Source organism: Coregonus clupeaformis, unplaced genomic scaffold (assembly GCF_020615455.1).
Source record: "Coregonus clupeaformis isolate EN_2021a unplaced genomic scaffold, ASM2061545v1 scaf0836, whole genome shotgun sequence".
NCBI lineage: Eukaryota > Metazoa > Chordata > Actinopteri > Salmoniformes > Salmonidae > Coregonus > Coregonus clupeaformis.
This window is the reverse complement of record NW_025534291.1, coordinates 167,888-193,042: the sequence shown is the minus strand read 5'-3', so window position 1 is coordinate 193,042 and position 25,155 is coordinate 167,888. Positions and strand designations below refer to the sequence as shown.

At 43.9% G+C, this 25,155-nt stretch overlaps 1 protein-coding gene across 2 annotated transcripts in view; it reads left to right on the top strand.

Moving 5' to 3' along the window:
- Positions 1 to 422: 422 nt before the first annotated feature.
- LOC121555942 (ubiquitin carboxyl-terminal hydrolase 45-like) overlaps positions 423 to 25,155 on the top strand; it is a 40,861-nt gene continuing 16,128 nt past the window's right edge. For both annotated transcript variants that reach the window (XM_045216877.1, XM_045216876.1), the window contains exons 1-8: positions 423 to 431; positions 1,884 to 1,992; positions 2,250 to 2,419; positions 2,626 to 2,726; positions 3,022 to 3,122; positions 21,649 to 21,800; positions 23,747 to 23,842; positions 24,178 to 24,308. In XM_045216877.1, the coding sequence (XP_045072812.1) occupies positions 1,890 to 1,992; positions 2,250 to 2,419; positions 2,626 to 2,726; positions 3,022 to 3,122; positions 21,649 to 21,800; positions 23,747 to 23,842; positions 24,178 to 24,308 (854 nt within the window). In that variant the 5' untranslated portion in view covers positions 423 to 431; positions 1,884 to 1,889. The remainder of the gene's footprint in view (positions 432 to 1,883; positions 1,993 to 2,249; positions 2,420 to 2,625; positions 2,727 to 3,021; positions 3,123 to 21,648; positions 21,801 to 23,746; positions 23,843 to 24,177; positions 24,309 to 25,155) is intronic.

Genomic DNA, 25,155 nt, shown 5'->3' with positions numbered 1-25,155 from the left:
CACAAGCATACGCCGATCATACATATTTTCTTAAGAAAATAGCTCCATAATTTACTTTCTCCTACCATCATAATTTCGCCTTTCCTGCTAGCAATTTCTGTCACATGGTAGTGCACGGGATGTATTTTCCGGTTGTGTTTAACCTGAACGAGCCACCGTATTGCTTCAATATTGACTTGGCAATTTGATCATGTGACTTTTTCTGGGTTCAGACGCTAGCTATCGACATTTCCCGACAGTTTGGTAGAAAGTCAAGATTATAACTTAAACTATATTATGAGTTTTGGACATTAGCTACAAGTATTCTTGTACTTCATTCGAGTTTCTTGTCGTGTATGACATACAATAAAGTCAATCGTGTGAAATAAGCTACTACGCTTACGGTGTGTTGTTTTCTTACTTGCTACTCATCATTTGGCAAAATCAAAGAGGTGAGTTGTTTCATCGTGGCAACAACGTATTCATAAAATCTTCAGAGGCAATGTGGTATACCAGCTAAGTAGCTATAGTAACCTTTTAAAACCACAATCCCAATAACCAGCTAGCTAGCTAACTTCACAGTCAATACGGCGTTGGTAGCTAACGTTACCTGTAACGTTAGTTACTTGTCTACACTGCGTTAACTAATCCTCACGGTGGCTTTGACTTGGTTGTATATTGTTAATTAAGTGCTATCATAAAATAGATTTGGAAAACACAAACGTATTATTTTCTGTGTTTGTAGTTATGTCCTTCTACAAACTAGAGCGGTGTCATATGCTTTTGCATCATGTTGAAGTTGATGACTTTATAAATTAGTTGAATGAACCATTGTCGATATCTTTACAGAACAAATCAGATTTCAGCTATTGTTGTTTAGATTACTGTGTCTGTGCCCTCCTAACGTTAGTTCACTCTGGAGGCCAGGCATCATCAGTCTGTCCATTCTACAGCTCTTACCCACACTAGATTAGACTCATTCTAATGGCAATTCAAGACCATGACTATGTGATTCTACAGCTGCACTTATATAAATATATTCTGTGAATTCATAAAAGCAGACCTTTTCCTGTGATATATACATATTTATTTTATGGTGGTTTTATGTCCGGGCTCTCAGCACCCATATTCCCAGAGCCCTACTGTCCTGTGAGTTTCACTCCCTTTTTATTCTAACAATTAGCTGGTTGATAAACTAACCCAGGTTAGCCAACAGCTGGGGTTGGGCGAAACCCCCCGAGGCGTACCTCTCCAGGGACAGGAGTTTGGAACCCCTGTTTTACATGGTGAAATGCTGAGCCACACTGGCTGCGTTTTACAGACTGCCCCCAATTCTGATATTCTTCCCACTAGTTGAGTCTTAATTCGCTGATCTTTTTTCAAAGGCAGTTCTGATTGGTCAAAAGACCAATTAGTAAATTTGAATCGGGCTCCTGTGTTGGGGCTGGGCTGGAACAAAAGCCTGCACATACAGCTGCCCGTCAATGCCAGATTTTCCCAGTAAGTAAGTAGCCTTGCACGAGTTGGAACGGCTCATAGGAGCAGATCTCCTGTTTCTGTAGCGTGAGGCAGCTTGATGAACAAGTACATCCCCTGCACAGGACGCTAGTCTATCGCAGGTCCTTACCCCCAATCTATCTCCTTAATGCTGGGTGCCAAGCAGAGACACACCGGTCCCATTTTTACAGTCTTTGGTATGACTCGGTCAGGGATCGAACTCCCAATCTCAGGCAGATACTCAAACCACAAGGCCACTGAGTTGGTTAGAGTTGCCCAGCCCTATACTAAATCATGCAGCAAAGCTCTTAGATTTGCCTTCAATGTTTTCTCTTGGCCCGGTAGATTTTGGGCACTGCTTAAAACCCAGAGTAGTACTGATATTCCTATATCTCTCCAATCTACAGCTACAGATGCGGCTAAAGGATCCCTTCTCCTTGAAAGCCGCCGACATGACTAAGCGGACTAACAAGCCGAGGAAGCCTCGTGATGAGGAGTCGTCGGACGAAGTTAGCGGTAAGATCATGGGAAGCTCATGCTCCCTGTTGTGATGAAAAAAAACATGCCTAAAAAAAGTTTAATTGACCCAATAAGCCTTCCACATGTTTTGCGCTAGTAATGGCTAGTCCAATCATGTCTGATTAATTCTATGGCAGGGGACTTGTGGAGTTCAGATTATGCCTTTATTTGATATCTATTGTAAATCATGGTCATTAAGGGATTTGTAGATGCTAGATTAGCGAGCAACATCAATGTGACTTCTTGCTCCTCAGGGCTGACCTGCCAGCATGTCAGCAAGGCGGTGGACCTCAGCTCAGTCAAGAAGGCGGTGACCTCGAGCATGTGGTCGATGTGTTCAGATTGCCTGAGGGAAAGGACTATGATAGATGGAGAGCCAGCCAGTGGCCACGACATCCTCGTATGCCTCAAGTGTGGCTTCCAGGTGAGCTTGGACTTTGAAAGCTTTTATCTAAGGTGGGGGGGATGAAGGTTCCATCAGTATTTTGATGTATGAATTGCTGCACTTGACATGTGATTCAGAGATGTAACACTGTTTGTTTCATTTGTAACAATCTGACCTGCAAATAGTATGGATGGTGGTAGCCTATCTAAGTAATGGTGATCCAGTGATCTGTACCCCTTTCACAGGGATGTAGCCAGCCAGAGAGCCAGCACTCCACCAAGCACCACCAAACCCTCCACCCTGAGTCCCATTGTATCACCATCAGCCTCGGCACCTGGAAGGCATGGTGAGGACCCTACAGCAACACATGGAACATACAGATTATAACAGGACAACAACAAAATATGTTACAGCCATTCTGCCGTTCTAAAAAGGCTGATGTAGCACTATCCCTGTCCCTTTGTGTTCACTGTAGGCGGAGGATCTTGAACTGAAAAGCTATTCAAATATTTACATTTTGCCTCAGAATATCTCCAGTAAATGTTATGAGCAGTAGTTATTCACACCACCTCAAAGAATGACAACTTCATATCAGTAAGCTGATGGCTGTGTTTGCTATTCTGTCTCCAATTCGTTCACAGGTGTTTTGAATGTAATGAAGAGCTCTCCACTCATTGCAATAAGAAGGCTTTGGCCCAGACCCTGGATTTCCTACAAAAGCACTCTGTCAAGGCAGCCTCAGGTAACACATTCAACACACCTGACAAGGCCACGGGTTGCCAGCCACCCAATGAAAGGTGATCAATTGTAGGTATATTTATGTGTAGACTAAGAGAACAGCAGGCTACCACCTGAAATGAAAAAGGGTGGGTAAACAGTGCTACACCGCACAAGGTGCTGTTACAACATTTTACATTTTAGTCATTTAGCAGACGCTCTTATCCAGAGCGACTTACAGTTAGTGAGTGCATAATTATTATTTTTTTCATACTGGCCCCCCGTGGGAAACGAACCCACAACCCTGGCGTTGCAAGCGCCATGCTCTACCAACTGAGCTACAACTGCCACTTCTTTTCAAATTGGCACTTCAAATAATTTACTTATGAAATATTGACATTTCTTGGCCTTGACAAAGGCACTGGACTGAATGAAAAGCTGAAGAATTTAATAAATGAGAACCAATATTTAAAAAACTCTTCTAGGCTAGAGCCAAGAAGCCATTTCATCCTCCTTTCACTTCTATGTATTTTGAGTGCAAGTGCTATTGGTTTTTACAATATGTGCTAATATATAGAGATAAAGGTTATTACTGAATGCAGAAACCCTCTGTGGAGACTCCTCTCCTCTACAAACTTAAATTGATGTTCACCTGAAGGAGTGGAGTTGAGTGCAGCACGCCAACTCCCCCTGGTGGCCAAGGCTTTTTGGATTCCAGAATCCAGACAACTTTTTCTTTGCAACTGTGGCCCATAAAATTGTTAACTAAGGATGTGCATCTCTTCTTTAATGAAACGATTCAATACGCATCTAGATGCATGGGTTCTGATATGATACAGGAACGATACGTTTTAGATTAAAACGATTCAGTGTAATTCGGCTTGATTAGTGGAACGAATTGATGTGATATGATTTGATGCACTAAAATGTATTGCATGAACACATTCATTTTCCATTTAAAATTAATATCTGCTGCTGAAGGGAGCTCAGGAACTGGGCCTCTCTGAGCTGGACCTGTCTGAGATTACTTCTCTAAACTGAGTGGCCGTGTGTGTGTGTGTGTGTGTCAATGGTGTGTGTGTAGGCAGCTGAGGCCAGACTGAGCATCTACCAACTCGCTATCAGATTAGGGGTGGTGGAAATGTTTGCTTTTTGTCCCCCCACTGTTTATCTGAAATCATCATCACCCACTGATTAACTTGTCATTTTTACAGATTCAAAATGTTTTGAGCTAGTACTATGTCAATATTTATATTTAGAAATTAGCATAGCATTTAGTCAATTAATATTATGCAGCTTTGGATTTTACCCCGTCTCGAAAGTGAATGGTTTAGACCGTTTGGAATTTAATCTCAGACCAATGAATGCGAAATGATTGCTGTCCTTTATGAAATTCCCCTGTTCATGTAAAAATGACCAAATACACTGACTGTTTAAAGCAAAACGATTTCTTATGATCAACCTGAACAATCTAAATAAAATCTGAATGATTGTTGGATCTGAGTTGCTGCTTCCACTCCTGTAGGCTACACAACTCCGGTAAAACACAATTGTCTACAGCGCATTTGGTAACAATGACCCAACAATTTACATTGGTTGTCACTCAACTAATAAAGCCTATGATTTGACATTGCAAAAAAACAACATTTTACAAGCATCTGAATGCTGAAGGTGCCAGATGCACGAATAGCCTATAAGAAAGAACAGGGATAGGCCTACCTTTCGTTTGGCGCGAGCAGCTGTGTTTCCCACACTGTGCACAGTTGTTATCTGACAGTCATACGCACTTGCATGCATAAAAGTTTGATAGGCTACTGAACTGAAGGAGAGGGACGCATCAGTTCAGTCACAACAGATAACTTATTTTCGGAATAAAACAATATGAGGAAAAAACATGAGTGAATGCAACTTTTAACATTTGAATCGATTTTCTGACCGACGCTTGCTTAATTTGGATCGGTTTGTGCTCCGACAGATGCACTCATTTCTTACGCATCAGTCCCCGGTTCAAATGTTTATTGGTGAATCGTTGCATCTCTATAGTTAACTGTAATTTTCCCTATCAGTCAATAATCCTCTAATGAGAATGTTGCATGTAATAACAGAGGTATTACTGTGCAAATATGTAAATGAATCATTTGCCATGGTTGCATCAGGTTAAAAAAATGTTCACTGCTTTGTTACAGCACATTTCTGCATTAAAAGACGCACTGAGGTGTGTTTTACGTTGACAAAAGCTGTGATGACCTCCCCATTCATGTTTGGTCAGGGCCACAGTATGGCTTAACTGCTGACATCACTGAAATGAAAAGCTGCATTATGGATGCCACACAGGTGACAACTGAAAACTTGTAAAGATGAGATGATTCATATTTTTTTCCTATTGAAATTATATTTAATAAGCGATTTGGTGAATGCTTTTGTGAAGGGGCTTGTACAGGATTCATTTTGTTGGAATTATCAAGTCAATGTTTCTGTATACAGTAATTTCCATCTTTCCTGCACTTGCCATTACTTTTTCATGATTCTGCCCATTCACAAGAGTGGTTTTGTAGTCTAGCCATGTGTATCCCAATCTGTACAGACCAAGACAATTCCACCTTAACCCAGCCAGCTGAGCCAGCCCACCACATTCTCCTAGACCCCCACCCCCCCATCTCCCATGTGGTAGATTCCCATTCCTTGTGATGCCCTGTTTAATAAAGTCCCCTGGCCTAAAGACTACTGTGGACGTCCCCTACCTTTCCTGAGCCTCCTACCTCCAGCTCTGCTGCTCTTCCTTCCGCCTGCCCCATGTTCATGCCCAAGCTCAGGCTGGTCCCTCACAGTCATTCAGGCAGGCAGGACCCGTGTAGCTCAGTTGGTAGAGCATGGCGCTTGCAACGCCAGGGTTGTGGGTTCGATTCCCACGGGGGGGCCAGTGTGAAAAAATATATAATAGAAATGTATGCACTCACTAACTGTAAGTCGCTCTGGATAAGAGCGTCTGCTAAATGACTAAAATGTAACTTGTAGTGTTGCGGGAGTGACGCTCCAGTTCCCTCCTCTGCCGCATGGCCGCACTCATTAGTGGCATTAGGCGCTTGAGCGACGCTCCCCGGCTGGGTTCCCTGAAGAACGAGAGCAGCTGTGTGGGGTCCGGCCACTGCGCTGAGCTCCCCTAACCCCCCCTCCCCCTCTCCCACAGTCCCCCCCACCTCACTGTCCCCCTGTCCCACGCTGCATATCTCAGCACCTCTGGGAAGGGCCTGTGGGGCATGCTTGTGGGAGCCAGGGTCCAACAACGAGTCCAAAGGGATGGAGATCAACAGCTGCAGCGCATTCCCAGGGATGAACACTCTCAATGACTGGACACACACACACATTCCTTCAATTGTATACAATGTGAATAGGTACATTGTTTTTTTTTAGGTATATGAGTTTGTTAGTGTTGGGCTTTACAAGTCTCTTCCTGTGTCTTAGAAATCACAGAATGGCGCTGTAGCCTCCAGTATTATTTCCCCAGCTTCAAGGGCACTGCGGTTTGAGCATACCAGTATCCAATTAGATTCTCCAGTCCTCTCACTCCAGCCTTCACATAGCGTACAGGACTACACAGAACTGAAATTGCATCTTGTTCCCTCAGAAATGACTTTCACTGTGGTTGTGGTGGCGGGGGTGGGCATTCCTTTTCATGAAACATGGTGTTCTCTCTAGATAACTTCCTGTCACCCATCCACTCACTCAGTGGTATAGACAAAACCTGCACGAGTCACTTGTCGATGTCCCTGATCCTTTGTTTTTTGAGCAGTCCCTTTGAGTCCGTGGCAGGGGTCCAGTGTTGAGGTGGCACAGAGGGTGAACACTGCTGGGCACCAACAGCCGACATCCCTTCCTCTTTACCTCCACGTTACCTGTCATCTTTCTTCCCACCTGATTGTTCCACACCGGCTGGCTAAATAGGGAGAGAAAACAGGCAGCCATTGTTGCGGCGAAAATGGACTGCTGCTTTCGGATGGGGAGCTGGTGAAATTGCTTTTCTGCTTGAAGGCCAGGTTTTTAGGCAGAGGCTGTTGTTGTATTCTCTTTTTACCATAGATCCCAGGCACAAAAGAGCCCCAGCAAGAATTTTTCAGAATCCATAATAGTTTTGTACAACAACAGTTCTGGGAAGAAATAAAATCTATTAACGGTGCTCTCTCACCAACAAGGCCTTCAGGTGAAGTACCAGAGTCCCACTAAAAGGAGACTTGACCTCAGGGAGCTAGTCTTCAGCTTGTAACACAGCTGGGGTGTCTTTGTGGAGGAAATTTAAAATGTTTCCTTTGAATAGGCATCAGAGCTTAGCACTCGCTGCGTTTTGCCCATTATTTTTTTGGTATTGATTTTCATCCAGTGAGTAATTTCTTCCCCCCTTTGTTATTAGTGTTCTTGCAATAGCAAGGACACGCACAGAATTCTACGGAATCTTTACTTATTACTATTATACTATTATCTTTCTTCCACATGCCTCTCCTACTCATATACCAAAACCAATGGCTGTACGTTTTTAATAGGTAGCTTGTGCTTTTTGAGCTGATTCTTTTTAATTACATTTTTTAAGACCAGCATACAATCTCATAACGTCTCTATGACCATAATATTTCAGTATTTAATGGTCAATAGAATTTTCAGAAGTGTAAAAACCACAGCTCCATTTCTACATTTGATGACACAGAAAGGGGGATTCTTCAATACCAAATGAGAGAACCCATGTCGACTTTGTTAAAGGGGCAGTGCAGTCAACAACACGATTTTCATGTTTTCTTAATGATATTTCCACACTATGAGGTTGAAATAAATCTGAAATTGTGATAATGTCATTTCACTAGTGTAAGAGCTTTTTGAAAAACAAAGCCAGGAATTTCAGCATGTTTAGGTGGGATGGAGTTTATGGCCAACAGCATGACATCACAATCTGATCGTATTATTCTGTCCAGTCATAACTATTTGCATAATGTATCCTCCTACTTTGAAGGGGTAAGCGGGGTAGGCTCTAGACTAGAGTCTAGTTGATCCTATCTGCCAATCAAGGCTGTGTATGTAGAAATATTGAAATTTGTATCAACACACCCACACGATCAGACTGAGCATTTCAATGGCAAAAGGAGGCTCAGGGAAATAAATGATTAAAATATATATTTTGAGTTATTTTAATGAAATTAACACACAGTGATGATTTAAAAATACTGCATGGAGGCTTTAATATGGCTTCTCCCACCTCAATCTTGCCATTCATACAAAATGCATAGGTTCTTCTACTATTGTTTCAGCGAAAACTTTACCTTTCTAGTTACTGGTGTTATGTATTTTTTGTATTTAGAAAGATGCTTGCCACAGTGGAAAGGAATGCTGTACCTGGTGAAAGCTAAAGTTTTTTTCTCTCTCTCTTGACAAATAAACACATACGGTGGGGGAAAAAAGTATTTAGTCAGCCACCAATTGTGCAAGTTCTCCCACTTAAAAAGATGAGAGAGGCCTGTAATTTTCACCATAGGTACACGTCAACTATGACAGACAAATTGAGAGAAAGAAATCCAGAAAATCACATTGTAGGATTTGTAATGAATTTATTTGCAAATTATGGTGGAAAATAAGTATTTGGTCACCTACAAACAAGCAAGATTTCTGGCTCTCAAAGACCTGTAACTTCTTCTTTAAGAGGCTCCTCTGTCCTCCACTGTTACCTGTATTAATGGCACCTGTTTGAACTTGTTATCAGTATAAAAGACACCTGTCCACAACCTCAAACAGTCACACTCCAAACTCCACTATGGCCAAGACCAAAGAGCTGTCAAAGGACACCAGAAACAAAATTGTAGACCTGCACCAGGCTGGGAAGACTGAATCTGCAATAGGTAAGCAGCTTGGTTTGAAGAAATCAACTGTGGGAGCAATTATTAGGAAATGGAAGACATACAAGACCACTGATAATCTCCCTCGATCTGGGGCTCCACGCAAGATCTCACCCTGTGGGGTCAAAATGATCACAAGAACGGTGAGCAAAAATCCCAGAACCACACGGGGGTACCTAGTGAATGACCTGCAGAGAGCTGGGACCAAAGTAACAAAGCCTACGATCAGTAACACACTACGCCGCCAGGGACTCAAATCCTGCAGTGCAAGACATGTCCCCCTGCTTAAGCCAGTACATGTCCAGGCCCGTCTGAAGTTTGCTAGAGTGCATTTGGATGATCCAGAAGAGGATTGGGAGAATGTCATATGGTCAGATGAAACCAAAATATAACTTTTTGGTAAAAACTCAACTCGTCATGTTTGGAGGACAAAGAATGCTGAGTTGCTTCCAAAGAACACCATACCTACTGTGAAGCATGGGGGTTGAAACATCATGCTTTGGGGCTGTTTTTCTGCAAAGGGACCAGGACGACTGATCCGTGTAAAGGAAAGAATGAATGGGGCCATGTATCGTGAGATTTTGAGTGAAAACCTCCTTCCATCAGCAAGGGCATTGAAGATGAAACGTGGCTGGGTCTTTCAGCATGACAATGATCCCAAACACACTGCCCGGGAAACGAAGGAGTGGCTTCGTAAGAAGCATTTCAAGGTCCTGGAGGGGCCTAGCCAGTCTCCAGATCTCAACCCCATAGAAAATATTTGGAGGGAGCTGAAAGTCCGTGTTGCCCAGCGACAGCCCCAAAACATCACTGCTCTAGAGGAGATCTGCATGGAGGAATGGGCCAAAATACCAGCAACAGTGTGTGAAAACCTTGTGAAGACTTACAGAAAATGTTTGACCTGTGTCATTGCCAACAAAGGGTATATAACAAAGTATTGAGAAACTTTTGTTATTGACCAAATACTTATTTTCCACCATAATTTGCAAATAAATTCATTAAAAATCCTACAATGTGATTTTCTGGAATTTATTTTCTCATTTTGTCTGTCATAGTTGATGTGTACCTATGATGAAAATTACAGGCCTCTCTCATCTTTTTAAGTGGGAGAACTTGCACAATTGGTGGCTGACTAAATACTTTTTTCCCCCACTGTAATTTGTGCTATAGAAATATTTCCCTCCCAAAAGAGACAATAAATTCCAACTTGTGCAATGCATTCCATTTATACAATGGAGCTAGACAATCCCTTTCTCTTTTTGACATTTTGGTTTTATGTGTTCAGCCTTTTTCATCTAGGACCTTCAACCATAAGAAAATAATGTATTTATTATATGTGTCCATTTACATGGTATCTCTCAAAGGATACAACTCTTCAACTCTTACCATGTGACTTGCATTCACGGTTTTGTGTAACCTTTTAAAAAATGACTTGTAGTAGGCTAACTCCCACAGTAGTGTAACAGTTGGCTAGATTTTCTATTTTTGGGGACCTTGGTCAGCCCATAAGACCCTTGTTTAAATCCAGGGTTCCAGTTCTACATGTGATGTAGTGTTAGTCTACAGTCAGTCAGTGGGTAACGTCCATAAGAAAAAAGCTTTTACCCTGGTGGTCCCTTTATGAAGCGAATCAAGGGTGCTTCTGTAGTTTTTCCCACCACTGCACACTAATGTAGGCAAGCAATGTTGCCAGCAACGGCTTGGAAAGTGTGTGTGTCTGTTTGCGAGTGTGTTTGCGTACATGCGTGCGTGTGTTTAACATGGTAGTGGGCTCTTTTGGCCTCAGATGGCAAGAAAGCAGGCTTTTCATGCCCTGCAGTCACAACAAATTAACAAATTAATACGACATTTGGTGTTGCCCAGCCTTCCCCTTGACTGCCTGTTCTCTGCTGCATGACGAGAGCTGTCCTTGGCTCTCCACTCCGGTCCCATTCTCAATGGTGAAATTAATCAAACAAGCCTCCTGATAAATGCTCTCTTACAAGTATCTGCTTTAATGTTTTACTGTGATGACACTGCTTCATAGGCTTTTGAGGAAGTATGTCAAACGAGAGGTCATGTAACATTTAGCGTGTCTGTTGATAAGTTAGGTTTTGGATGTCCATTTTGTTTTAGCCTAGCCCTATGCTGTGGCTGGTATATTCACGTTTTCAACCATAGTTACAGTACTCTGCTCTAGACCAATAGCTACTGTAGTGATTTTTCTATTTTTAATATGTCAACATCCTAAATATGTTTCATACACCCCATCAATCCAGTGAGTCTTGTAAATTCAATTTATAGTTCAAAATTGTTTGTGGTGGAATGGCGGTATATTTGATCATATGAATAACCTCTATCGTTTTGACAGATTTGCGTTATTTTTTGTGAACAATTGTTTTTATTAAATCACAAAGGCAATACAATCAATAAAACAATTAAAATAAATCCTCCTTTTGAACCCCGCCCCCCAATCCCTAACAACGCATACTATTAAAAATGTAACTCCAACATAACCACGTCCTGAAAATAAGCCAACCATTTCCTAATATGAAGGTCATGTGGTGGCAACCAGTGCTGAACATGTTTTTTGGCAGCAGTCAACCAAGCCAGACAAACCTTGTGTTGTTTCTCATTCAGCTGCATACCTGATCCGTCATTAAGTAACAGAGGAATTGGTTCAAGGGGTACAGTTTTAGACAACACTTTCCTCCAAAACTCATCAGGACAATCCCATATCATATGTTTATACAGTGGGGAGAACAAGTATTTGATACACTGCCGATTTTGCAGGTTTTCCTACTTACAAAGCATGTAGAGATCTGTAATTTTTATCATAGGTACACTTCAACTGTGAGAGACGGAATCTAAAACAAAAATCCAGAAAATCACATTGTATGATTTTTAAGTAATTAATTTGCATTTTATTGCATGACATAAGTATTTGATACATCAGAAAAGCAGAACTTAATATTTGGTACAGAAACCTTTGTTTGCAATTACAGAGATCATACGTTTCCTGTAGGTCTTGACCAGGTTTGCACACACTGCAGCAGGGATTTTGGCCCACTCCTCCATACAGACCTTCTCCAGATCCTTCAGGTTTTGGGGCTTTCACTGGGCAATACGGACCTTCAGCTCCCTCCAAAGATTTTCTATTGGGTTCAGGTCTGGAGACTGGCTAGGCCACTCCAGGACCTTGAGATGCTTCTTACGGAGCCACTCCTTAGTTGCCCTGGCTGTGTGTTTCGGGTCGTTGTCATGCTGGAAGACCCAGCCACGACCCATCTTCAATGCTCTTACTGAGGGAAGGAGGTTGTTGGCCAAGATCTCGCGATACATGGCCCCATCCATCCTCCCCTCAATACGGTGCAGTCGTCCTGTCCCCTTTGCAGAAAAGCACCCCCAAAGAATGATGTTTCCACCTCTATGCTTCACGGTTGGGATGGTGTTCTTGGGGTTGTACTCATCCTTCTTCTTCCTCCAAACACGGCGAGTGGAGTTTAGACCAAAAAGCTCTATTTCTATCTCATCAGACCACATGACCTTCTCCCATTCCTCCTCTGGATCATCCAGATGGTCATTGGCAAACTTCAGACGGGCCTGGACATGCGCTGGCTTGAGCAGGGGGACCTTGCGTGCGCTGCAGGATTTTAATCCATGACGGCGTAGTGTGTTACTAATGGTTTTCTTTGAGACTGTGGTCCCAGCTCTCTTCAGGTCATTGACCAGGTCCTGCCGTGTAGTTCTGGGCTGATCCCTCACCTTCCTCATGATCATTGATGCCCCACGAGGTGAGATCTTGCATGGAGCCCCAGACCGAGGGTGATTGACCGTCATCTTGAACTTCTTCCATTTTCTAATAATTGCACCCAACAGTTGTTGCCTTCTCACCAAGCTGCTTGCCTATTGTCCTGTAGCCCATCCCAGCCTTGTGCAGGTCTACAATTTTATCCCTGATGTCCTTACACAGCTCTCTGGTCTTGGCCATTGTGGAGAGGTTGGAGTCTGTTTGATTGAGTGTGTGGACAGGTGTCTTTTATACAGGTAACGAGTTAAAACAGGTGCAGTTAATACAGGTAATGAGTTGAGAACAGGAGGGCTTCTTAAAGAAAAACGTACAGGTCTGTGAGAGCCGGAATTCTTACTGGTTGGTAGGTGATCAAATACTTATGTCATGCAATAAAATGCAAATTAATTACTTAAAAATCATACAATGTTATTTTCTGGATTTTTGTTTTAGATTCCGTCTCTCACAGTTGAAGTGTACCTATGATACAAATTACAGACCTCTACATGCTTTGTAAGTAGGAAAACCTGCAAAATCGGCAGTGTATCAAATACTTGTTCTCCCCACTGTATGTGCCAAGTGTATTGAGGGAACATAGGTCACAGTTTGGGCTTGGAGACTGTTTGGATGAAATCTTACAAGTGGTGTCAAGTATGACATATGAGCTTAAAATGAATTAACTGATGGTTTGGGTTATTTGAGTGAAATGCACTGCTCAAAAAAATAAAGGGAACACTTAAACAACACAATGTAACTCCAAGTCAATCACACTTCTGTGAAATCAAACTGTCCACTTAGGAAGCAACACTGATTGACAATAAATTTCACATGCTGTTGTGCAAATGGAATAGACAACAGGTGGAAATTATAGGCAATTAGCAAGACACCCCCAATAAAGAAGTGGTTCTGCAAGTGGTGACCACAGACCACTTCTCAGTTCCTATGCTTCCTGGCTGATGTTTTGGTCACTTTTGAATGCTGACGGTGCTTTCACTCTAGTGGTAGCATGAGACGGAGTCTACAACCCACACAAGTGGCTCAGGTAGTGCAGCTCATCCAGGATGGCACATCAATGCGAGCTGTGGCAAGAAGGTTTGCTGTGTCTGTCAGCGTAGTGTCCAGAGCATGGAGGCGCTACCAGGAGACAGGCCAGTACATCAGGAGATGTGGAGGAGGCCGTAGGAGGGCAACAACCCAGCAGCAGGACTGCTACCTCCGCCTTTGTGCAAGGAGGAGCAGGAGGAGCACTGCCAGAGCCCTGCAAAATGACCTCCAGCAGGCCACAAATGTGCATTTGTCTGCTCAAACGGTCAGAAACAGACTCCATGAGGGTGGTATGAGTGCCCGATGTCCACAGGTGGGGGTTGTGCTTACAGCCCAACACCGTGCAAGACGTTTGGCATTTGCCAGAGAACACCAAGATTGGCAAATTCGCCACTGGCGCCCTGTGCTCTTCACAGATGAAAGCAGGTTCACACTGAGCACATGTGACAGACGTGACAGAGTCTGGAGACGCCGTGGAGAACGTTCTGCTGCCTGCAACATCCTCCAGCATGACCGGTTTGGCGGTGGGTCAGTCATGGTGTGGGGTGGCATTTCTTTGGGGGGCCGCACAGCCCTCCATGTGCTCGCCAGAGGTAGCCTGACTGCCATTAGGTACCGAGATGAGATCCTCAGACCCCTTGTGAGACCATATGCTGGGTGCGGTTGGCCCTGGGTTCCTCCTAATGCAAGACAATGCTAGACCTCATGTGGCTGGAGTGTGTCAGCAGTTCCTACAAGAGGAAGGCATTGATGCTATGGACTGGCCCGCCCGTTCCCCAGACCTGAATCCAATTGAGCACATCTGGGACATCATGTCTCGCTCCATCCACCAACGCCACGTTGCACCACAGACTGTCCAGGAGTTGGCGGATGCTTTAGTCCAGGTCTGGGAGGAGATCCCTCAGTAGACCATCCGCCACCTCATCAGGAGCATGCCCAGGCATTGTAGGGAGGTCATACAGGCACGTGGAGGCCACACACACTACTGAGCCTCATTTTGACTTGTTTTAAGGACATTACATCAAAGTTGGATCAGCCTGTAGTGTGGTTTTCCACTTTAATTTTGAGGTTGACTCCAAATCCAGACCTCCATAGGTTGATACATTTGATTTCCATTTGATAATATTTGTGTGATTTTGTTGTCAGCACATTCAACTATGTAAAGAAAAAAGTAATTCATGAGATTATTTCATTCATTCAGATCTAGGATGTGTTATTTTAGTGTTCCCTTTATTTTGTTGAGCAGTGTATATTCTCCCAGACATTCTCCCAATCAATAGCCTCATCATCAATAGTCATATTTTACCCACGCTTTAACAATTGAAATATCTTTCCGCTTTAGTAATTGAAGATGAGAGTAAATAACTGACACAGAACCTCTGGACGGGAATGTAAAAATTCACAGCTGACTAAGATGAAGAAAGAATGACGACCCTGGCAAACTGAAAACTAAGGAGACCCTCTGAGTTAAATACATGTATTTCCCCTCGATTATTGACCCCTTTTGCAGACCAGACTTTTGACTCTAATGCTTTATTACCTGAAGTAACAGCCTGGTTATGCCACAGAGGGGTATGGAGATGCCTCTTCCAGTTACTCCCTACACACTTCTCAACCCTCCTAAAATTAGATTTTGTATCCTTACCCAATAACCTAGTGGTGGAGAGAGTGGGATCATCATTGCTTAGGAAATTAATACGTGGCAACACACTCATCTTTATGGAAGCAACCCTCGTTTGTAAGAAAGCCAGTATAAACAACAACAAAAAAAAATGTATTCACTAACTGTAAGTCGCTCTGGATAAGAGCGTCTGCTAAATGACTAAAAATGTTTTTTAAAATGTATAGGAGAAGCAATTGCATTCTGCCTCAAATGCGGCTCTAGAGATAGAATGAATGTCGGGGATAAGTCTACATCCACGAAAAATAGGAATGGACTTGATTCTATGTCATTTGTAGACACCATGGCAAAAGGTTTAGCATACGATCCATGAACCATATCGATAAAATGCTTTCCCAAACCAAATATCCTTAAGGCTGCCCACAATATTGCTATTTGAGCCTGTCAAAATTCATTTCAGCATCTAGTGACAGCACAGCGCACGGTGTGTCCAACTGTTGTGTTTCATGTTTTCCGTGCATTAAATGACGGACGTAGATTTGCGCTATTGAGTTATTGAGATGGTAGCTAGTGTCCACAAATTCAGATATAAATGAAACCTCAGCCTCAATATGAATGCAACATTCAGGCTTGCCTGCTTTCTGGTCCAATTCCGTCCAGGTTTTTGGAGATAAAATAGTTTTTTTTTTTTCATAAAGAAAGCAAACAATGATCATTTTTCTTTCTCGCTTGTGTGAAAAAGAGCTGGGAGTCGAGGAGGAAGTCGGCAGGCGGGGGGTAGGCAGGCAGGCATCGTGATCGTTTAGTCTGCCCTGGGGACAAGCTCCACAGTGTCACTGCTGCCCATATTCGGTGGCTGAGCAAGGAGGGCCAGGTGGTGGTGCCGAGCGCGGCACAGTCAAGCGTGGACGCAGCTCATGCTGACATTTGCCTTCCCCGACTGCTGCAGGGGGAGGAAAAATCTGCTTTTCCATATGCTTGTGCTCGTTGCACCCCCTTCCCGGGTCCCTGGCAGATGGCTCCCTGAACATTGTTTACCTTGAGTGGCGGTCCCAGATAAAGAGTGTGTCCATAGGCATTCCCATTCCGCCCAGTTTTCCCCTCTCTCCTTAGCCAAGGAGTCGGTCGGAATGCTCACACACACACACTTGTGTAAACAGGCACATTCTCACAAAGCTACATACCCATCTCGTCACATATTCCCCATCGCATACAGATTCCAGAAAAACCGTATAGTATTTCTCTAACTCGTTCTCTCATTCTACCAGGAACTACCCTGTCCACACTTGTTTGCTATGAGTTGTGTGTAGTGTGGACATATGGCCACCTCCCTGATGGCTGTTTTGTTCCAGACAGACAAGCCTCCAGATGTTTCCGGTGTGGAGGCTGGAGGGACAGATGCTTTTGGCTCGACTGGGGTGAACCGACACTCCATTCAATGGTCCCAAAGCGGAACCCCGCCCCGCTTGGTCACAGAGACCATCACAGTGCCAGGCAAAGAACATCCATCTGCCATAAAACAGAGTAATTATCATCAATGTTTGATGATGTTTGACATTCTCAGTCGATGTTTTAGCAGGATCACTAACCGATTCTGTGGTGGTAGAGTAGATCTAGGGGGGAGGGTTGGGGGGAGACCGTAGCGTTTCCACATCCTCAGCCTTCCATAGTTACACACTTGTCCTGATCTCTGTTACAGGGTTACAACTGGGTCATACTCAATGGTAGTGATGGGGGGGGGAAATAATCGATACAGTTACATATCAAGATATTATATTGATATTTGACTCGAAGTATCCATTTGTAAAATACATTTATACTTGGTAGCGGTAGCTAGCACTAGTCGGCTGTTCTAAAATGTTTCATCCTATAGCTTGTTCTCCATCTTTTTAAAGTGAGCCAACACCTTTTCAGCACTTATTTCCATGACTGATCAAAACACATTTTCTCATGCCCTCTCTTGTCGCTCTGCAGCAGACATACTGTATAGTGAGCAATATGTTTGGAACATCAAATAAAATCACAATATCGAATCGCAATACATATAGAATCGTGAGAATCGCAATAGATATCGTATCAGCACCTAAGTATCGTGATAATATCTTATGGTGAGTTTCCTAGCAATTCCCAGCCCTACTCAATGGGTCTTCTTTAATATTAAATGTTTTGCATAAACCTCATATAACTTCCGGCGAGTAATGTTGCGCTGTGAAAAATAATTTCATTTTTGTCTATTTGGTCTACGCTTCATCGGGGAGCAGGGCAGCAGCAAGGGGTCCACTGCTAACTGAGGATTCTGTCTGTCTGGTCGGGGTGAAGTGCTGCTGACAGATAGCAGAATACATGGTCCTGAGTCCTCAAGGTAGCTTAACCTCCTTCTCTATCCAAGCACATGCTGGTATGGTTTACTTATGGTACATGCAGCTATGACAATCTCCATTTGATACCATTTATATGATTAAATAGGTAGGTACAGCAGGTCACCCATAACCTGTCACCCAAATAATAACAATGTCACATAATTATAGTCAGAAAGATAATGTCACATACTGACATTGAGCACCTAAGATGATCACATTTCTCATGTCTTCCCGTTAGAAAATCACAAATCAACAGAGAGAGACGGACAAAGGCAGTAAAGCAAAATTCCAATCAGGTAGATGGCACGGCACCCACCTTTTCCCATCTCTGGTAGTCTTGTAACACTGATTAAGGTACACATGAGAAGTGTGCATTAATTCACGGTTAAGCAGCTTGCTGTCTTCCGGAGCATGAAAAAAAAGGGCAAAATAGTGTAAATTATGGGTTGGGGGAGGGGGAGGAAGGCAAACAGGCACAGAGGGTGCTTTCTCTCATCTCAACAGCCTTGGGTCCTCTCACTTGTTTTGTTCATTAATGCCTAATGTGACGGAACACCACTTGTCTCTCCCTTCACAAATGACACCGATGACAACAGAATAGGAAATGATGGGCTGCTGGGAGAATTATTAATTGTTTATTGCTTGTAACATTTGTACTAGGTCCTAGCATGTATAAGGCAGCCCATTGACTATACAGTACACAATATATACAAAAGTATGTGGACACCACTTCAAATTAGTGGATTCTGCTATTTCAGCCACACCCGTTGCTGACAGGTGTATACAATCGAGCACATAGCCATGCAATCGCCATAGACAAATATTGGCAGTAGAATGGCCTTACTGAAGAGCTCCGTGACTTTCAACGTGACATCGTCATAGGATGTGGTAATGTCTAGGAGCAACAACGGCTCAGCTGCGACGTGGTAGGCCACACAAGCTGACAGAACGGGTCCGCCGAGTGCTGAAGAGCGTAGCGTGTGAAAATTGTCTGTCCTCTGTAGCAACACTCACTACCGAGTTTCAAACTACCTCTGAAAGCAACGTCAGCACAATAACTGTTCGTTGGGAGCTTCATGAAATGGGTTTCTATGGCCCTAGCAGCCAAGCGTCGCCTGGAGTGGTGTAAAGCTTGCCGCCATTGGATGCCAGGAGAACGCTACCTGTCCGAATGCATAGTGCCAACTGTAAAGTTTGGTGGAGGAGGAATAATGGTCTGGGGCTGTTTTTCATGATTCAGGCCAGGCCCCTTAGTTCCATTGAAGGGAAATCATAACGCTATAGAATACAATGACATTCTAGACGATTCTGTGCTTCCAACTTTGTGGCAACAGTTTATCTTATCACTCTTTCGCCTCTTAGGGGCCGATTTGCCCTATGTTTCAGTGTGAAAGGTTTCTGACGTTCCTAAAGTATTTCTTAGCATTACATCCCCCTCATTTTGTAGATAAGAGGTCAGTAGAGAGATGTTCTTAGTTTGTCTCAGCCAGCCACACCCCATGGTTTGAGTGTTAGACTAGTGCACAGAGCTGTCAGTCTCCTGAGTCCTCCCCAACTATAATCCCTCAGTGCTTGTCCCTGCTGGCCTGCTCTGCACTGACGACTGCCTCCCTCTTGCTGAGTTGGGATGGTCATGGAGGAGTAACAGCTGGGCCAGAGAGCAGTCTCTCCCTAAACAGCGGAAACTTCTCCAGCTGTCATCTGCTCTCTCCCATATGACCCGGCTCTCCTTCCAGCTGCCGCCCTGGCCTCCCACACGTTAACCCACTTCCACCGCAGGAGACCACGCTCGCCGTTTGCTCTGGTGTGTGTGTCTGTGTGCTGCTGGGACCGGGACTGACCCCCCCACTAAGAAGCCACCCTAGCACATAATGGGTTCAATGCAACCCCTGGCTCCCTGAACAAACTATTAGGCTCTGGTCTCACAGGAGATTGAGAGACACTTTAGGTGTTGTTTTTTTCTCTGGCGACCTCAGAGAACTTGGCACGTACGTGACTCGTATGTAGCTCATGCAGTTTTAAAGTTTCAAAATGCCTTTGCTGCACCAAGCAACATCGATACGGACAAACTCTCTTGCAAGGTGACGCCATGCGAAAAACAAAACATAACACATGTTCACTGCGCTTTCCATACTAAACGAACAGTAAGCGCATTTTGTTTTTTTCCACATTTTGTTACGTTACAGCCTTATTCTAGTATTCAGACCCTTTGCCATGAGACTCAAAATTGAGCTCCGGTGCATCCTGTTTCCATTGATCATCCTTGAGATGTTTCTACGACTTGATTGGAGTCCACCTGTGGTAAATTCAATTGATTGGACATTATTTGGAAAGGCACAAACCTGTTTATATAAGTTCCCACAGTTGACAGTGCATGTCTGAGCAAAAACCAAGCCATGAGGTCGAAGGAATTGTCCGTAGAGCTCGAGACAGGATTGTGTCGAGGCACAGATCTGGAGAAGGGTACCAAAACATTTCTGCAGCATTGAAGGTTCCCAAAAACACAGTGGCCTCCATCATTCTTAAATGGAAGAAGTTTGGAACCACCAAGACTCTTCCTAGGGCTGGCCGCCCTGCCAAACTGAGCAATCGGGGGAGAAGGGCCTTGGTCAGGGAGGTGACCAAGAATCCCGATGGTCACTCTGACAGAGCTCCAGAGTTCCTCTGTGGAGATGGGAGAACCTTCCAGAAGGACAACTGTCTCTGCAGCACTCCAGTCAGGCCTTTATGGTAGAGTGGCAAGATGGAAGCCACTCCTCTTTAAAAGGCACATGACAGCCCGCTTGGAGTTTGCCAAAAGGCACCTAAAAGACCCTGACCATGAGAAACAAGATTTTCTGGTCTGATGAAACCAAGATTGAACTATTTGGCCTGAATGCCAAGCGTCACGTCTGTAGGAAACCTGGCACCATCCCTACGGTGAAGCATGGTGGTGGCAGCATCATGCTGTGGGGATGTTTTTCAGAGGCAGGGACTTGGAGACTAGTCAGGATCGAGGAAAAGATTAACGGAGCAAAGTACAGAGAGATCCTTGATGAAAACCTGCTCCAGAGCGCTCAGGACCTCAGACTGGGGCGAAGGTTCACCTTCCAAAAGGACAATGACCCTAAGCACAAAGCCAAGACAACGCTTCGGGACAAGTCTCTGAATGTTCTTGAGTGGCCCAGCCAAAGCCCGGACTTTAACCAGATCGAACATCTCTGGAGAGACTTGAAAATAGCTGTGCAGCGACGCTCCCCATCCAACCTGACAGAGCTAGAGAGGATCTGCAGAGGAGAATGGGAGAAACTCCCCAAATACAGGTGTGCCACGCTTGTAGAGTCATACCCAAGAAGACTCTAGGCTGTAATCGCTGCCAAAGGTGCTTCAACAAAGTACTGAGTAAAGGGTCTGAATACTTATGTAAATGTGATATTTGCTAACAATTCTAAAAAACAGTTTTTGCTTTGTCATTATGTGTAGATTGATGAGGGGAAAAAACTATTGAATCCATTTTTGAATAAGGCTGTAACGTAACAGTCCCGTGTAGCTCAGTTGGTAGAGCATGGCGCTTGCAACGCCAGGGTTGTGGGTTCGATTCCCATGGGGGACCAGTATGAAAATGTATGCACTCACTAACTGTAAGTCGCACTGGATAAGAGCATCTGCTAAATGACTAAAATGTAAATGTAATAAAATGTGGAAAAAGTCAAGGGGTCTGAATAATTTCTGAATCCACTGTACATTTCACATGCTAATAATTGCATTTGAAAATGTCAAGTACTCATTAGTAATCGAATACAAACCTTGAATCGAGTACTCGCGCCCAAATCTCGTCTAGAGTTGAAGAAACCTTGTATCCAGAATATAGGAGTTAAACAACTTTTCCTTTTTGTGTCTTGCAGGAACAACATCGAAAATGATGAAGCTTAGAGAGGAGCCCAGCGACTATGCAGACCAGCCCAGAGGGAAGAGTCTGGTCAACAACAGCACACTGGTCCCGGTCAAAGGCATCAGCAACCTAGGAAACACCTGCTTCTTTAATGCAGTTATGCAGGTACAGTCATTATGAGATTGGTTTGTGTACCGTAAACATCATGTCACTGGTGAGGCTGCTTATGAAATGCAACCATAGGGATAAGGTCATGTCGAAGAGAGTCTTTTACCACTGATGTAATAAAGGTGTGCTCATGGGGTATCGTCTCCAAAACACATTTTTGTTAATGTCATAGCATTGTGTGTCTTTATTAATGCCAGCATTACAGAAGCCCTGATGAAGGCAGCGTAGCATCGGAGCTACAGTGTGCTGCTTTTCTTTTCAAAGTGTTTTGCTCCATCAGCCAGCAACTAGCTAACCCTGTGGTGTGTTTTCCCGTCTCCTGGCTATATGAAAGCCACAATGGTCAGTCTTGATCAGGTGTGCTTCTTAAAGCAGCCCGTTTGTAGAGGGCAACAGAAGTGTCCTTATCTAAAATGGTAGAGTAGGCTTTAAACCCAATTGCAAGATTTCCATGTGACAACTGTCTAGGGCAGTGGTACCCAAACTGTGGGGGGGCGGGAGGGGTCGGCAGGTCCGGCTTTCAACTTACTCTTGAAAGTTGTAATAGTAGAATGCACAAGGTGCACTTTCGAAATTAAGTAGTGCATTATCAGTTTTCCTCGTCATGTCAGTCATTGCATACCTTAGAGAACTATTTATAACTTGTCAGAAATGTCCAGATCAACTAGCCCGTGTCAGCTAACATGTTTTAGCTAGGTTTGTTAGCCCATAGATGTTGTTGTAATGTTTGAGTCACTCAAATATCACATGAATAAACATTAGACATGACAAAATGTGTAGAATTGCAAGAAAATGAGCTTTAAAACTGCAAAATGTTCTCTCCCCCAACAAGAGTGGTGTGAACAGTTTGTGTCATGAATAGTGCTTGTGACCATAGAAATAGACGTTGCGCACACGCAGGGGGGGCGTGGGATGTACCCCAATGCTGGAAGGGGGGCCTGAGTAAAAAGGTTTGGGAACCCCTGGTCTAGGGAACAGTGTACTGTAAACATGGTGGCTGGTCAAAGTGGCATGTCAAGTGCTACTCCTCCCTACAGTAAAATACCATACCAGCCATCAGCAACACATGAAAGGCTTGTATAAACAGGTTCTGTCATAATGCCATCGTCCATGATAAGTTTTTTTTAAAAATGTCTTTACAATACAGCTGTATAGGCAAGGACAAGTTATGCATATATAGTACAAGGGTATTTTATATGCATATGTGTGACTCATCTCTCCACACGAGAATAGGACTGGTATGGAGCACATTCTCTAAGGTGCATTGTGTGTTGGCTGTCTGCTCTTGGGGATTTGAAATGTACATTACCTTCCCGTTTTCCGCCATTTTGTTAATCACCTTCTGGAGCGCTCTCGTGATTGAAACCAGACCGAACATTCTTTCTTGACATGTTTTTTTCTCTCTCTCTCTTTCTATTCTCATTGTCTCCTTCAAAATTGCAATTTTGCTGGTGAAACAACATAATTGTCTGAGAAACAGCTCACACTGCTGAAGCCATTGTGTCTTTTCCATAGCAACTGTCTTCATTGCCAGGATGTGACAAAACAACTGTCGTTTGAAAGGGAAGAACGAGATGCTGCAGTAATATGATGGGACAATGGTGGCTCCTTTCTGTGTTTCAGTCACAGCTCATCGTTTCTTTGGAAAGGGCTTTTTTAGCATAATGATATTTAGGCTAACACCTGCCAGTTTCTCAGAATGAATAGAGATTTTTCAATTGTAGACCAGTTTTACCAATCTTTTTTTTTTGCATTTGTAATATTTTTCTGTTTTTATTATTTTTTGTGAAGGGATGATGAATAAAAAGGAAGAAGTGCAGGAAGATGTTCATTCATGATTCTTCTAACTGATAAGAAAAGATTCTGTCCTGTCCATGCAGATGAAAACGATGATGACTAGATTCATGTGAATGCGTTAATAATGGCTGATTTCTGTCCATCAGAATCTGTCCCAGACTCACATGCTGAACGACCTGATACAGGATGTGAAGGAGAAGGGACACAAGCTGAAGATCTGCCCCCCTGCCGAGTCAAACGTGGTACGTTCCACCATCAAAAACCTCTCCCTCATCCACTTGGTAGAGTCCAGTCCCCTTTAATCCTGTCCAGTCCACCACTATAGTCTTATACTGTACATGACACAGGAAGCCACTTAGTACTGTCTATATGGGTGGTTCTTTTTATTATTAGCATAACAGGCTATCGTAAATAACCCTTGAGTCATGTTGTAGCCCTCCCCCAATGTCTCCAGTCATCTGTAAAATGCAGTCAAGCCCATTCAGCTTCTCCATGGTAGTGCAACACTCTGTATGAAATACATGCCTTATCTAACACTCATATGTTCGCTCTCTCCTTTCCTGTGGTTGTCCTTCAGGGGGCGTTGACGGTGACCCTGCCCAGCCCTGAGCCCCTGACCTCGTCCATGTTCCTCTTCCTACACAGCATGAAGGAGTCTGGGAAGGGCCCTGTCAACCCCAAGATCCTTTTTAACCAGCTCTGCCAGAAGTAAGAATCTACATTGTTCTGCATTTGTCTTTATTTGATGTATTGGCCATCTCACAGCATTGGTGTTGATTGTGCCGGAACCCGGTATAGGCTATTGTATAGCCATGGGTGTGGACTTGACCTACTTCCTGAGCTGGTCCATACTAAAAGATGGTAATGAAAATAACATATGTGGGCTGCCCTGTAGGGTGCCAGAGGAGGCACTACAGACCTGGAAAAGGTTGGCTAAGCTTTCATAACTATATTCTCTTTCATCATGTACTAATAACAAACTTGATCATCAAGCGATATCAATCGTTTTTGTTCCCATCAATTCTTCCTTACTCGAGTGATGAAATCACCACAGCGCAACATTGTAGAAACATTGGATGGATGCGGCGTCGACGGTGCATCAATGTTAGCCACACAGCCTCATGTGCAGACAAGCTGCCCCACTCCCAAGGTTAGAGGTCACCGTGCCCCAACTGGTCTGGCGCTTCTCCATCGCCGTAGCAACAGTCAACCACGCAGTACAGGCAGGGTCCACAGCTTTTACCTGCCCTGTTGTCAAGCTGCCATGGCGACCACTTCAGAGAAGAGGTTTTCTCAACCTGCTGGACTCTACCAGCACCTGGTCCATCCAGTTTTCAGTCCACCCTGCTCCCCAACGCTGGTCAACACTAAACCCATTAACACCAGTACCCACTCCACACAGAACACACAGTAGACCTCACTGCACAAAATGGCTCTGATGCACTCTGCTTCCAGCTGCAATCAAAACAGCATGTTCTCTTTAACACCACCTGTGTTAGTGTTTGAACCTGAGCGTGGTAAACCAGCTGCTTGGCTGGCCCGGCCAGCCCTCCCA